The 16,589-nt window shown below is 34.6% G+C and overlaps 1 protein-coding gene across 4 annotated transcripts in view; it reads left to right on the forward strand.

The window, feature by feature from the left end:
- The window catches only part of LOC135102203 (serine/threonine-protein kinase atr-like), a 479,415-nt gene that overhangs the window by 91,928 nt on the left and 370,898 nt on the right, over positions 1 to 16,589 (forward strand). For all 4 annotated transcript variants that reach the window (XR_010269589.1, XM_064007031.1, XM_064007033.1 and 1 more), the window contains 3 exons: positions 9,952 to 10,079; positions 10,240 to 10,426; positions 10,515 to 10,604. Coding sequence is in view for 3 of the 4 variants with exons in the window: in XM_064007031.1 (XP_063863101.1) it covers positions 9,952 to 10,079; positions 10,240 to 10,426; positions 10,515 to 10,604 (405 nt within the window). In the remaining variant the exon portion in view is untranslated. The remainder of the gene's footprint in view (positions 1 to 9,951; positions 10,080 to 10,239; positions 10,427 to 10,514; positions 10,605 to 16,589) is intronic.

Raw genomic sequence — 16,589 nt, forward strand, 5'->3', positions numbered from 1 at the left:
ATAGTAAGCAAGCTTTGTGAAATAGTAGTTAAAGACAGATGGGTGGAATATCTAGGTGAAAAGATAATTACAAAAAAAGCAACTTGGATTCAGGAAAGGGAGATTTTGTCACAAATCTTCTGTGCTTCTGTATGAGAGTAATAGGTGGAGTGCAAGAGGTATGGGTTGATGTGGTAAATTTGGATCTCAAAAAAAAGCATTTGATAGAGTTCCCCACAAAAGCCTTATGTGGAAGCTAGAGAATGGAGGAAGACTAAAGGAAGCAACATTGAGATGGATGGAAGATTATTTACAAGGCAGAGAAATGAGAACAGTAATCAGAGTGACAAGTGGGATACCTCAAGGGTCTATGTTGGCACCTATTATGTTTCAATTATATATAAATGATATGACAGAGGATCTAAATAGTTATATAAACCTGTTTGCTGATGATACAAAAATAATGAAAATAAAAAAAGGGTGAAAATGACTGCAAGGAGTTACAAAAGGATATTGACAAGATACATGCATGGAGCCAAAGATGGAAACTAAAATTTAACATCAGAAAATGCCAAATGTTAGAATTAGAAAAAAGTAAAAAGAGACTTTCATGAAAATACAAAATGGGGCGAGAAATAATAATAAACAGTAATGAGGAAAAGATTTGGGAGTAATGATTCAAGATGCACTATCACTTGAAAGGCACAGAAAAAGGATATTTGGCTCTACACACAAGTACAACTTGTTAACAAACATTAGGGTAGCATTTAACTATTTAGATAAATCAGATAAAGAAATGATGAAGAAAATTATAACAAGCTAGATACAAGCTAAATTGGAATATGCAGCAGGAGTTTCGGCTCAACATAGAAAAAAAAAATACGGAAACTGTAAAAAATACAGAGCATAGTGACGAAGATGGTACTAGAATTGAAAGTCTTAAGCTATGAAGAAAGACTTGAAAAGATGGAATTACCAACACTACAAGAGAGAAGAGAAAGAGGAGACCTGATAACAATGTACAAATTAGTAAACAATATAGAAAGAATAGACAGAAATTACTTGGTACTGCAGATGGAAGAGGGAGAGAGATGGATGAGGGGGCATGGGAAGAAAATAAAGAAGAGTTCAAGTGACATCAAGAAATACAGCTTTCTGCATAGAACTATTGAAATTTGGAATGATTTGATTTGGTTGTGTCAAACAGTGTACACATGTTTAAAGAGAAACTGGATAAATATGGTTATAGAGACAAGACAAAATGAGCTTCGGCTTGTGCCCTGTACAGTTCAACTAGGTACTAGTAACACACACACACACACACACACACACACACACACACACACACACACACACACACACACACACACACACACACACACACACACACACAAAAAAAAAAAAAAAAAAAATTAAGAATAAATAAATAAATAAATAAAATAAAATAAAATAAATAAATAAAAAAATACACGAGAAAGTTTATTGTATGGCTGGCAAGGAGGTGGCTGTTGGCAGTGAACTCATTGATCAGTGATAATCATCTGTTGTCACATTGCTTTGTGAGTGATTGAAAGAAAAGTATAAAGTATCATAAATTAGACTGATTTTTTTTGCAGATTTTTTTTACATGGTCATTCCTTACCAAATTTTGATTGATGTAGTAAGAATAATTTCCTAAAACTCTCTCTTGTTTAAAATTTTGTTTTATTTGGGAAAAATCTGCTAGTGTGGGTTGTTTTTGACCCATGCCACAGAGAACAGGGTTAAGACTGAAAAGACAAATACATTGGAACCTTGGTTACTGAAAGGTTTCCTTTTCGAACAAATAGATTTACAAACAAAGTATTGAACTCGTAATTGCTTCGGTTGCAGTGCCATAATTTGGTTCTCGAACAAGCTACATGGCAGCTGACACTCACATGATCACAGTGTGTGTTAGCTATTCCACAGTTCTTGCTCATTGGACATCCACACCATTCTGTTTTCTTTTTTACTTTCTTATTTATAGCTTTATTCTTTATTTAGCTGTAAATGAACATATGAAATAAGCATAACACTTTTATACAGTATAACTGATGTGTTTAAGTGTTGGAGAGTGGTAACACACTGTGTTGCCACTCGCCAGCTGAGCGGTCCCCTCTCTCTCTCAGAGGCTTGAGAAAAAACTTTGGGAACTGCTGGGATGACTGAGCTATAAGTCTCTCATCTGCCCTTCATCACTTTACTAGCCCCAAGCCGATTCATGTATTATCAGATTTTTTGTGCTTGTGTAGTTAAAACAGTCCTTAATTTACTTGTCTCTTATTTTCAGTTTTATGAATGCTCATGTAATAGGACTTCCCTGTGTGATTTTATGCACAGAGTACTGTTGTAAAAGTAAAAAAAAAACATTCTTCTGGTGTCTGGAAATGGATTAATCCATTTTACGTTGATTCTTATGGGGAAAATAATTTTGGATTTTAAACGGCATTCAGGAATGAATTAAGTTAAAAAACCAAGGTTCCATCTGGACCAATGAAGAAACTTTTCTTCCTCATCCAGTTAGTATATGAGGAAAGAAGTAGCCTGAAGGGTTTCACTCACTCAGTGGCACAAAAAAAGCTGCATGATCCACTATTACCAAGGAGATAAATGAGACACATGGCAACAACAGAACACAGGAAAGGTAATAATCATCACTGCTGTAGATCTACATTTCCCATTGGCTAAATTTCTATCATCATTGCATCTCCCACCAAATCATGAATAAAAGTCCTGCCAATCTAGTCTATATATTTTCAACAGTTTAGAGTCACTCAGGTCGTGCAGAACATCCTTATAAGTTTGATAATTCTTGAGGTGTGGGATCATGCTCCTTGACAGTCAGCCATCTTAATTCTTAAAGCAAAGCACATCCTATAGCATGATTAATTTTATATTTAGCTTCAGCCCAGTTAGGAACTTTAGCATAAAACTAAGCATAACTTTTGTTCTAAGCACAGTCTCTCTACCTCAGAATCTTTGTGAATATAGCTGTAGACTTCTAATCCATATAGTAAATATGGATGTAAGAAGCTATTATAAATTGTTGTAAGCATTAATTTGTCAAAAAATTTCCTTGCTTTGGTTAATAACATAACCCATTTTGAAGTTTTATTTTGTTATACTAACATGTTCAGAACAAGGTAATGTCAAATCAGTAGTAACATCTAAAAATGTATTATTTTGTTGCTATAGATACATTAACATTTGGTGAAAATCTTTTTCCTATAGTATGAAATATCATACACTACGTTTTGTTTTATATTGAGAGAGTCTATTTGCATTTATCCAGTTCACTATCCTTAGCATTTCTGTATTAATTTTCATAATCACTATTTATGTTCTTTTGTATAAGAAAAATAATGGTATTATCCACAAACACTATAGGAATAAGTGATGGAGAAACATTAATTATATTACTGACATAAAGAAGAAATACATTGTAGTAGTGTCTTAGAATTGAGCCTTGTTGTATGCCACTTGTAACATCTTTAGTAGAATTAACTTTACTACAGTAAACATACTGTGATCTGTTTAGAGAGGTAACATGATACAGTCATGTGCAACATCCTTGATTCCATGTTTATATGATTTCCTTAATCAAATTGAATGGTTCATGGCAACAAAAGCTTTACTAAATGTTAGAGTAAGGGGTTCACCAAAAAAGGCAGACACTGCCTGGGAATCGAACCTAGGACCTTCCACTTGCAGGGCAGATATATTACGCGTTACACCACAGTTGCTCCCTGGTGATGATCCTCACTCTAAAGTAAAAAAATAAATAAATAAATATAAATAAAAAATAAATAAATAAAAGTAATAATAGTAATAATAATAAAAAAAATAATAATAACAATAATAATAATAATGCAAATTTACCTTTTTGTAATGCAAGTGTAATCTTATCTAAGTAGTAATGTATTTTCTTTGTGAGTTGTTCACTGCATTCTTGTAATATCCATCCTGAATATTATATCTAATGTTTGTGTTTTCCTCACATTCAAAATCTTAATCTTATTTTTTACTTCTTGCTCAGTTAGCTGTTTTTTTCATTTAACACCTTATCTTTTTATATACCCTTAGTGTTTAAAAATTTATTCTCTCTTGTCAAAATCTTTTGTAAACATTCATTCATCTTTTCTGTCATAGTCATCAGATCCTCATAAATAATTCCTATCTTTAATTCATCAATGCTCACCTTGTTTTCAACTTAACATTTACATGTTCATTGAATAATTGGGTTAAACATTTATGTAAGTGTAAATGTAAACGTAAAAGTGTGCTGGTAACATCACCCTTTCCTGGGCCTTGGCATATGGAGTAGGGTGGTCAGTTCCTCTCTCTGCTGTCTTTACATTTCTAGTCATAGCTGACTGGTACCCTGTGTGTACCTTGGAGCAGGCAATCATCCCTGAAAAATCCTGGCTGTACTAGGATTTGAACCTGGAACATCTTGCATAGTAGTCAGACACACTATCACCTGAGGTACTGCACTCTTAATCATTTACATCCTTTTCATATTTTTTCTTCTCTACTCTGAAATTTCACATATTAATTTCTTGTTTGGGTATATCTATTCCATAAGTGTGTCTGTTCTCTTCCCCAACTTTTTCATGTGTCTTCTCTGTTAGATCTTGCTAATATTATTGAGACTATCTTTGTTACTTGTCTCTTTCTCTAGTTCTTAGATATAGATTTCTTTTTTTCTTTCTTTATAGATTTTGATCAGTGCCTCTAAGTATCCTGTTATTCCTGTAGCACTGTATACATTGTTCAGTTTTTCCCAAATTGCTTCTTGAGCCTTACAAAATTTTTTGATATACCTTATTTCCTGCCACAAAAGACATAAAAAATAAATAAATATTGAAAAATCACACTGCATCTTCTACTCCAGTAATTAGCTTTTTGCAGGCCTAGTGGTTATTGTTTCTGGTATGAGACTAACACCCAAAACACCTCTGTTTGACAATAATTTCCAGATGTCCCCCAGAAAGAAATATTTGTGTTTATAAATTGTTTGAAAATGATTCCAAATCAATATGATACTAAAATATGAAATTGAAGTTTTAAATTATTGTCTTAATGTGATTTAGATACAAGACAGCTATTGTCCAGCTACACACTATGAGGATTATTTGCCTTTGTCCTGGTGCATGGTTAAGCATAAAGATAAGTCACTTCTAAGACTTGGAGTCACATTTTTAGAACTTTTGAGGCACAGTGGAATATTTTGTTCAAGTTGTGGGGAGAGCAGTGAGAGCAGATGGGGAAGACAAGATGGAGCTGCAGGCATGTTTGCTCTAACTAGTGTCATATCCACTGTAACAAATATGCACAGGCCACCATGCTTGCAGAGTGGGAGTTGATATTGTTATGCACAGTGAGATAGAGATTAGAGATAGTGAAAAGAAGAATAACTAACAAAGAAGTAGGAAGGAGAAAGATAAAGAAGGAGAAAACGGGGAGAGGGCGAGAAGAGAGAAATGCATCAGTGATGGCTTGAGGAAGGTGCTAAGTTTACTGTAAAACTTATATAAATGAGAAGTGGAGGTGGGGGGTCGTGAGTTAATGGACTTTACCACAGGCAGCCAGTCAGAAGCAGAATGGATACCATAGAGGATAGACACGATGTAAAGTTAGGCATATGACGTGATAGGCAGGGCATATTACTGTATTACCTATGGGGTGGGATTACCTAGTGCCACATTATTATATTGAGTATTAGTTGGGTCCTGCAGGAGGTCAGTATTTGGACAGTTCTAATTTGTATTTCAAGGTCAGTGGTCTTGTGTTTGCTGCCCCTGCAAGTTGGATAAGTGACTCCACCTGCAGTCTGTATTGTGGGATGGTTCACTGTATTTGCGCCTGTATTCAGACAGGAGCAAATACTGTTCTCTCCTCTCTTTTCTAAGTGCAGTGTATTGTTGTGGGTCATTGTGTGTCATGTTTCTGTTAAATATTTCTGGTCTCTGTGGCCAACAACAATGAGTGAGGCAGACCAGAGGATTGAAAAATCTGTGCTATGCTATAGATCTCTACTTTCTTCTTGGATTCCCACCAATTTTATAGGAAGTGGGAATTTGTCTTCTGGAAGATTGTAGATATATTGTTGGCTGGCCAGAGCGTATAATATGTTGTTGGATGTGGTTTGTCCGTTACTGTGGGCAGTTGTCCAATAAGGTATCATACCTCGATCTGGGTTGTTGCTACTGTTAGTGTTCCCTAGCATATGGCCCATTAGTTCTTTCTAGCTTGGGAGATTTAAGTTGGCATTTGTTATATTCCCTTCTCCGTTGGTGGGTCAAATGGAGTGGTGATCTTGGAGATTTAATAGTGATCAATGGCTAGTAAGTGCCTGGATTTGTCATGCATATACCTGCACTAGGCTAGAAGTAGCTAGCCTAGGGAAAGCTGACTTAAGTGTAGTGCCAGCTGTTAAGGGGGCTGAACCTGTTTGTAACAACATATTGTTATTCTGTCTCTACTCTTTGCTGAGCTAAAACACCAGTGGACAATGGCCAATTTAGACAGTAACACCATTGCAGTGGAGAAGGATAGGCATATCTCATGGTATTTTTTTCATGCTTCTAGGTCAAGTATTAAGTCCTACAGCATCAATGACATTAATTTAATGCTACAACATTCTCCTTGCTTGCATGTCAACAACATTAATTTAATGGCATAATAGTAACAATAGCAAACGCTCTATCACATATTGGTCCTGATGGACTGAGTGGTTTCCACACATTGTCACAGGATGGGACGGTTTTATGCAATGGTTGGTGGGACATATTGGAAGCTCTGTTATATAGAATTTGTATAGAGTTAAATACATATTCATCACATATTTTTGCTGTCATAAGTTAACAGGGGGCCACCACACACTTTTTCATAACCTTGTAACACTGCCAATTGCTTCAAAGATTGCTGGTGATACATTGTTTTCATGTTTTGAGTAAAGCTTTGGCAGTCCACTCTTGTCAAATTTTAGTGCTGTTTCTCTCATCAGCTATTTTTTGAGTTGTATAACATTCACAAGGCATGTAAATTCAGTAAGATATATATATATATATATATATATATATATATATATATATATATATATATATATATATATATATATATATATATATATATATATATATATATATATATATATATATATATATATATATATATATATATATATATATATATATATATATATATATATCAATTATAATGAAGAGTATGGTCTATATATATTCATAATATACATGAAAAATGTAAACTATATTTGGAATGAAAAGGGAAGAACATGCTAAATTTACAACCTTATCCTGTCAACTCAATGATGCTTACCCTAGTCCTCCCTGATCTCATGCCAACAGCATCATGGCACACCACAAAAGGAAACAACAGGAGATTGAATAATTTGGTAACCTCACTTGGAACTTTATGATCAGCCATAGTGATGCATCTGAGGATAGTGATGATGATAGCATAATAGATAAGTATTATGAACATAATCTTGATGATGAAGAGTCATCAAGTAGTTCTACCTTAGATATATTCTATCTTAAAAAAATTGATGAAAAAAACAAATAAAGTAAATAAAAATAAAAAAAATCAGGCAGCATCATCATGTATCATCAGAGCTCTTTATCTAGATGAAGCCGTATCAGATAAGGGGGATGTCCATTATGATGTATATTCACCATTCTATTTATTTGTTTTATACTAAATTTTGCATAGTTGTGGGGCATAGCATTTATACCTCTATTTTTTATTTGTTTTTTTTTTTCTTTTTTGAAAAATTAAGACCCCTTTTCAAAATGCAGAAACTAAAAAAAATTGTATTTTTTATTTTTTTCATATGATATTGCACAATATGTGATTGATTTTTAACTGAGCATATTTGAAATTTTGAGTCTTATTTAATTTGAGAAAAAATTTTCTCGCAACTTTCAACTTTTGGGATATTTTAACTCTTCATGAAGATTTTTTCATATATATATATATATATATATATATATATATATATATATATATATATATATATATATATATATATATATATATATATATATATATATATATATATATATATAATAGTTAATTGAAATTATAAATGTATATTTGTAGATTATATTCCATTGTAACAATCCTGAAGATTTGATGCAAATCCATGAAGAAATGGTTGAGGTTTAGGCAATTTATCTTAGCAAAAATGTTGTTTTCAGATACAGGCTCTTAAATATTTGTTACTCATCATTCTTTTTATTAGTCATCACTACACTTTATTATTACATTGCCTGTGTTACTACATCATTCCTTCATATTTGTATGTCAGAAAAATAATTTGAAAAGTGATATTTTTTGCTTCAGTGGCTCTTGGTTCCCACCCCACACCCTATTGTGGTGTGGTATTACTTTATCATAACCTAGGTGTTTCAGAGCTGCCACACTCCTCATTATTGCCAGGTTTCCCTTAAAAGGCACTACATTCATATTCAACTTTGTATTCCTGGATGTCCTTAGAAATGTGGGAAATAAGATGAGATAGTCATGTGGTGCCTCTAAGGAAGTGACACATGCCCTCTTTCAACTAAGGCTGGCAAACCACTGAGACTGAGAGTGAGCTCAGCTGGCGACACTGAGCTGAGATCACCACTCATTCCTCTCTTTAAGTGTTACCGTATCATGTCCACCCAAAAAATCCAAGGATTTTGACAATTTTTTGTATTTTTTGGGGAAAAAAAGACACATTCTACTGATATAAACAAAAACATGTGGCTGGTTATGGGACCTTTAAATGTGATTTAAATTTAAATTATTGTGCATTTTGCCATAAATCTTTGTAAAACAATAGTGAATGTATATACCTATCATATATATATATATATATATATATATATATATATATATATATATATATATATATATATATATATATATATATATATATATATATATATATATATATATATATATATATATATATATATATATATTTTTTTTTTTTACAATGGGTCATATTTTTCATATTTTTTTGGTCTCCAAACTGGACATCTCCCTGAAAGGAAACATGACTTATGAATTGGAAAAAAAAAAAAAAAAAGTTTTCACTTTTCCAAAATATATCTTACTAAATTAATACACCCTTACATCTTATATGACAGGAAATGCAGTAATTAAACCTGATTTTGTTCTCTATTTTTCATAATTTACTTGAAATTCTGTTATAGCATAATCATTCTTACTGAATGGACACTTCAGTTTGACATCTTAATGAATTTTGGTTTACTAAATAGTAGAGCCAGTGGAAATAATTCCCCTTTACTTGGAAATCTTGTGCTTTTCTTTATCCATTGTGTTTTAAAATTATATTATCCATTGCCTCCCAGAAACCTGTATGTTTCCCTTCCTCCCGTGACCTCACTGCACAAAATTTTCCATTTTCTACCACTCCTATTCTGTACGCCTTTCTAATGCAAGAGTTAATTAGTATTCTCAGTCATTCATCTCCCCCCCTTTTTTTTTATGTATAATAAATGGAACTCCCTGCCTTCTTGTGTATTTCTTCCTCCCTATGACTTACTCTTTCAAGAGGAAGATTTCAAGATGTTTATCCTTCAATATTTGATGATCATTTGTGACTGCTTTTTGAGGACTAGTGCCTTATTGGACTTTTTTTTTTTTTTTTATACATGTTTGTTGCACTTGGCCAATGCTAGTGCTCTTTTAACATAGAAAAAAGATATCTTCTTATTTCTGACCCATAAAAACTTTTTTTTTTAGGTTTATTACCATATTGCTTCTAATTAACTTTTTGTCACGACCTCAGTTTGTTTAATGTTTCTCCATTATTTGATATGTTGAGTATTTTGCAAAACATTAAGTGTGAGAGATAGTGTATTTCAGTTTTTCAACATTGTGTGATTTAAACAAATACATTTATTGACATTTTAGGTAGGAAGCTTGTTACTGCGGAAATTAGTTCTTGATGAGCTGGTGGATGCTTTGCCCACTCCAGTAACAAGTACCCTGAAGCTTGAGATCACGGCTTCTCTCCTCAAGAAAAGAAAATATTCAGATATGTAAGTCTCTCTGTAGAATGAGATTACGTATAGTGATGTAAGGTGAAATATTGCTCCTTAGTTTTGCAGTGAGGGTTATGTGGAAGTACTTACATAAGTTGATTTGATTTTGCTTCATACTCATGAAAAGAGGTTACACTCATGAACATTTTGCTTACAGGGAATATTCAGTTCCACCTGTAAGTGTTACAAATATCAGCAAATGGTGGAAGATGGCAATTCAAAAGTTAAATGCACTGTTTGCTGACTGGTCAGAATCAAGCAATCCTCCTCTGGAACAAATTGAAGCTGTTAATGCAATCATTTCAAATTCTGGATGGTTAAGTGCCCATATCCCATCATTTCAGGTAAATATGTTTGTGCATTTCCTGTGGACATGGGCAAAATAAAATAATGATTAAAGAATAAGGTTCTGTAATGAAAACTCCTTTGTAGGTGTCCCTGAAATTTCTACCTGAAGCTGGGCTCATAGCAGCAACAGATGCATTAACCACTGTTATGACAAGCACTGAAGACATCTGTAAGGTGAGCATGATTACCCTTTTCTCTTACTTGCTACCCCATAAATGAGCATAGTTTAGAGTATTTGACACTCAGGGCAGATGTGACCAACCAGTGTCATCCCTTTCCTAAGACTTATAATCTGATGCAAATATTTAAGATCTTTCAATCTTCAGTATTTTACTACTACTGGAAATTTACTTTTGGTGTATTAATCCAAAATCAGACATTTGCCTTAAGTTTACAATCTGATGCCTATATTGAATAACTCCTTTTTGTCAGTGATACAAACAATAGTTGATATCTTTTATGATGATGGAAATTGAGGTAGAGGTGTTATAATGGTTAAGAAAAAAATATGAGGAATTGGAAAACATTCTAGGTGACTGTTGGTGCTGATTACCTTAGACATTTCCTCAAAAAAATATGAAAAATTAATGTCTATATGTTTATCATTTTGTTTTATACCTGGTGCTAACCATACCCCCAAGGGTGAAGGAGATTGTCGGAAATATGTTAATTCTCGACAAAAACTATCGGTTCAAATTTAAGAACCTGCTTCAAAAGGTGGGTTAATTAGCAAGGATCAGGGATTGAGTAGGATCCAAACCACTCAACCCTGAGTTTTTATAGGCCCATACTGAGTGCTGCCCAGACAGTTACACAGTTACACTCAAGGAGCACACTTTAACTCGGCCTCCAACTGCTCCAACTCAGCTTATAGTGCCTGCAAAAAGTATTGACTGCCTCATCTCCACACCTACAGCCCACACACAAAAAGGTAAATAAAACACAATAAAACACAAAAATACTTGTATATTAGTATTTAATCCTCTGGTTCTTCTTTTTGCTTACCACCTTGAGTCTCCTAGGCATAGAAATAATCAAGGCCCAAATCAGTGGTCCACAGTTTTTATTTCATCAGTCAGCTGTAATACCGAAGATGTGTCACATGTTGCAAGCTGTTTCTTCAGGAGTTCTTGATTGGATTCAAATCCAGGGAGTTACATGGCCAATCAAGAAGTTGTATGTCATTGTTCTTCCAGCCTCTTCATCACTTTTTTGCCTAATGGCATCCTGCATGAAAGTGTGACATCCATGCAAATCATGAAAAAAGCATATGATCATTCAGCACCTGAATATAAAGATAAGCTTGCATTGTCTGGTTCTTTAGCAATAAATACAGCCCTGTATGTCCCTCAGCACCACAAAATGCTCCCCAAACCATCATGCTATTTGGATGTTTCACCATTTTTTCTTCATTTTGAGGCATGAAACAGTCAGAATTCCGTGGTCGTCTGATCATTCCAGGCCGTGATCTGATGCAGCTGAAGATGCTTTTGTTGCTGAAAAGCACCTTACTCCACTACTTTTCAGTCCAACTCTTATATTTGTGGTAAAAGCAAGTCTTTTCTTTGCCATTGCCTTGGTCACCAGTGGTTTCTGAGCAGGCTTGAATGTCGGGAGGCTGAGTTCCTTCTACAGCCATTGCTGTATTGTTCATTCTGAGATGTTTTCCACCAGTTTGGGATGAGTGTTCTTTAGCTGACTGGCTGTAAGTCATGGATCCTTCAATAATTCACACTTCAAAAGCTTGTCAGTATCCTTGGAAGTTTTCTTTGGTCTCCCAGTGAAAAGTTTTCGAGGTGGGACCATGAGTGGAGGAAGGTCCTGAGCAGCAGCAACCATGTATCTTATAGTCCTCTCACTCTGACCTGTACTCCTGACAGTTTCTTTCATAGTGACATTTTCATTCCTCCAGGCCAAAATTCTAGCCTTTTCCTCATTAGAAAGGTTGTCTGGAGCCATCTGAGCAAAGCTGTAACAAAACTGCAGCAGCAACAAGTGAAGAACTGAAAATACTGAATTCAGGCATGGAACAGACCAGCATACATCCCCTCAATGATACAACTCACCAAGCACTGAGCAGGAAAACATGATGTGTGCGGAAGTTCAGAGGGATTCCTGATTTGCCAAATGTATGATGACTTCTGTCAGCCAAATGAGATTGAGGAGAGATGTATGTGTTCTCTCCGTTTCTTACCAGGGATTTCTAACATAAGGCGGTCAAAAATTTTTGTGGACACTGTACTCTCTACACTATGCAAACATTCCAGCTAAGTACTCTAATTAGCCTCAGGCCTGTGTACTGTTAGGTACTTAGCCCAAACCATAGTTCTGCCTTTCACAAGGTAAATTCATACATAGACTGGCTGTGGTATACACATACTGATACCAGATTCCTAAAAGATGAAGTAATTTTCAATAATGCAGAACCCTTTTTTTTATTAGCCAGAATTGGGAAAGGGATTGCATCTTCCCAATTAAATGAGATATTATAAGAAGAAAATTTTCATTTTATAAGTAAGACTAAGACAATTGGTATAAATCCCAAAATCCTATCTCAGGAAGATCTGAATATGAGGGATTAAGAAATTATATAAAAATAAAGGAAAATATAGAAATAGCAAATATAAGGCTTCCTTAAAGAAAAGAATGTAACTCTATTACCATTGAATAATTTAATAATATAAAGCTAACTCAATAACCAGTTGAAAAGGGTAAGGAGATTTTTTTTTTTTTTTTTTAAAGATTGTACATAAAAGGTAAAAGGAGCAGGGGATCATGAAATGGAACATTATATACCATATCTATGTAATATCTAAGGACTCGTCTACTACTTCTGTTAGAATAGTGTTTTATTGTAGCTGTAAATGACTGCCTGTAAATAGCTTCATATCTACTGGAAAAATTAGGAAATATACTGATTAAATTTAAAACAAATTAATGTGCCTGTATATCACATTTCTCCAAAGCTCTCCTTAAGATGTAATTAAGAAACAAACATCTTTAGATTAACCATAAGATTATGGTTTAGGTATCCCACCTGGTTGACAAGTAGTGAAAATTGAACAGATCCAGTGTCAGAACTTTCAGAAGACAATAATGGTTTTGTATTAATTCTTCATCCTGTAATTGATGTTTGTAGATTTTTCCTCTTGACAAACTTCATGAAACTGCTACTTAAACTATGGTATTAAGCTCATTAAAAGGGATATGTCACATAGTTGAAGTTTTGAGTAAGAAATATTAAGGTATATAGTGTTAATACAGTAAAATCCCTCTCATCCGGCATTCGAGTATCCGGCAGCTTCAAGTATCCGGCACATTTTTCCCCTAGCCTTAAAATCAATAAAAAATCAATGTGTACTCATAAAATCGATTAAAATTCCTGCGCGAGGCATACTTTGTCCCCTCGCCACCAGAGCGCACTGCTTCGCGCCACCCGCGGCCCACTGCACTGCGTTTACTCAGTGACTCAGTCCCGCGTGTGCACTGTTTATCGCCTGACGCCTTCATCATGCCTAAAGTTGTAGAAAAGAGGAAGCGTGTTGTGCTTACACGTAAGCAGCTGATCAGATCAGCTGCTGATTAAGATCAGCTGATCTTTGTTATAGTAAGATGCATTAGTGTAGGGTGGTGATTGTGGACATAATTTCACTTCTATTCAAGTATCCGGCAATATTCAAGTATCCGGCATGTCGGCGGTCCCATTGATGCCGGATAAGAGGGATTTTACTTCGGCAAAATCACCTATCTGCTGGGCGGACATTTCCCATGAGAGAGAGTGTGTGTGTGTGTATTTACCTAGTTGTATTTTCCTAGTTGTGTTTTACAGGAAAAAGAGTTATGCTCGTGCTGTCCTGTCTCCATATCTATAAGCATCCAGCTTAACTTTAAATCCATGAATATTTGTTGCTTGTACCACCGTTTCATCTATTATTTCATCTATTTGGGAAACCATATTTCTTGATATCTCTTCTACCTGCTGTTTTCCTCAATTTCACTCCATGTCCTCTTGTATTTCTTGAGTCCCACACAAATAAGTTCTTTGTTAACTTGATCCTTACCCTTTAGAGCTCTGTATATAGCAATCAGGTCCCCTCTTTCTCTTCTCTCTTGTATGATGGAAGCTTCAATCTCCTTAATCTTTCTTCTTAGGTTAAATCTCTCAAACTTGGTACCAATTTGGTTACAGCTCTTTGGATCCTTTCTATTTTCCTTATTTCCTTTTTGTTATGGGGTGACCAAACAATTGTGGCATATTCCAGTTTTGGTCAAATCACATATTCCATCAACTTTTAATCATCTCTTCATCCATGTAAGCAAATGCCCTTTTCATCTTTCTCAGTAACTCGTAGGTTTCCTCAACTATTTTGTTTACATGTTTTTTGGGTGATAAATTATCACTTATTGTAATTCCCAAATCTTTTTCTTCTTTGGTTTTCTTAATTTCCATTTCTCCCATGGTGTAGGAACTTGTCAGTCTTCTTTTGCTTTTTCCTAGTTCCATCACCTTGCATTTCTTTGCATTGAATTCCATTTCCCATTTCTTACTCCATTTATATATCTTATTTAGATCTTTCTGTAATATTTCACAATCCATATTGTTTTCCACTCTTTTCAATAGTTTTGCATCGTCTGCAGACTTATATAACTCAACCTCATCCATCATATCGTTGACATACACCAGAAACATTACGGATGCTAAGACTGTCCCCTGTGGTACTCCACTTGTAACTCTACACCATTCTGAGTTTTCTCTCTTTATTACTGTTCTCATTTCTGTGTCCCTCAAGGAGTCTGTAATCCATTTCAGTGTGTTGCCTTGCAAACCCCAATATTTTGAATTTTCCATAGCAGTCTCTGGTGTGGTACCTTATCAAATGCTTTTTTTAGGTCTAAATAAATACAGTCTGCCCAACCCTCTCTCTCTTGAATTATATCAATTGCTCTACTATAAAAGCTCACTAAATTCTTGATGCAAGATCTTTCACTTCTGAAACCAAATTGTCTGTCAGTCAATGTATGTGTTTCTTCTAAATATTCCATCCATCTGTTTTTAACTATTCTTTTCACAATTTTTGCCACCACACTTACTAGGGACACTGGTCTGTAATTCAGTGGATCTTCTTTATTACCTCCTTTAAAAATGGGCACAATATTGGCTCTTCCAGTCTAGAGGGATTTTTCCTTTCTTAAAAGAACATACTATGGTATTCTGTATACTTTCTGCCAGCTGTTCACAACACTCCTTAAGTATCCAGTTGGACACTCCATCTGGTCCTTGAGCCTTACTTACATCCAATTCTTTCATAATCTTCTTAATTTCACATATGTCCACCTATCTCTCTCATCACATTGTTTCTGTGCCATGCTCTTTCTCCTTCAAATTTGCTTTCTTTGGTGAATACTGACTGAAAGCACTTGTTCATTAATTCCGCTTGTAACCTTGTATCTTCATATGTAACACCATCTTTCATTAATTTATCTATTATTTGCTTGTTTTTCATCTTTCCATTCACATATCTGAAGAATAACTTTGGCTCATCTTTGCATTTGTTAACTATATCTTTCTCATAATTCCTTTCTTCATTTCTCAGGATTTTGATATATTCATTTCTTGCCTTCTTGAATTCTTTCCATTTCTCACTTCCTCCTTTTTTCTCCATCTATTCCATGCTGCTTCTTTTTCTTTTCTTGCTGTTATACATCTCGTATTAAACCAGTCTTTTTTTCTTTTTCACTTCCTTTATTTTGATCTTTGGTACATATCTGCCGACCCCTTTAATATAAATTTCCATGAATGTATCCCACTTGCTGTGAACAGTTGTTTACATTTAGCCACTGCAAAATATTCCCTCAACCTGATAAAATCTGGTTTTCTGTAATTATATATCCCATTCTTGTAAATTTCATTCCTATTTTCTATTGGACCACTGCCTATACTGAACTCATTTAACAGATGGTCACTTTTACCTAGTGAGCACTGATAATTTATTCCGTCGATGATGTCCATTTCCTTTGTAAACACCAAGTCTAGCCTTGATGCCTCTTCACCCCCAAATCTTGTATTTTCTCCAATCTTCTGGGTCATAGTATTTGTCATTATTAAATTTAGAAGCATATATCCCCATAACTCTTCTCCGTCCATGGTCCACTCTTCCC

This window comes from Scylla paramamosain, chromosome 7 (genome assembly GCF_035594125.1).
Source record: "Scylla paramamosain isolate STU-SP2022 chromosome 7, ASM3559412v1, whole genome shotgun sequence".
NCBI classification, from domain to species: Eukaryota; Metazoa; Arthropoda; class Malacostraca; order Decapoda; family Portunidae; genus Scylla; species Scylla paramamosain.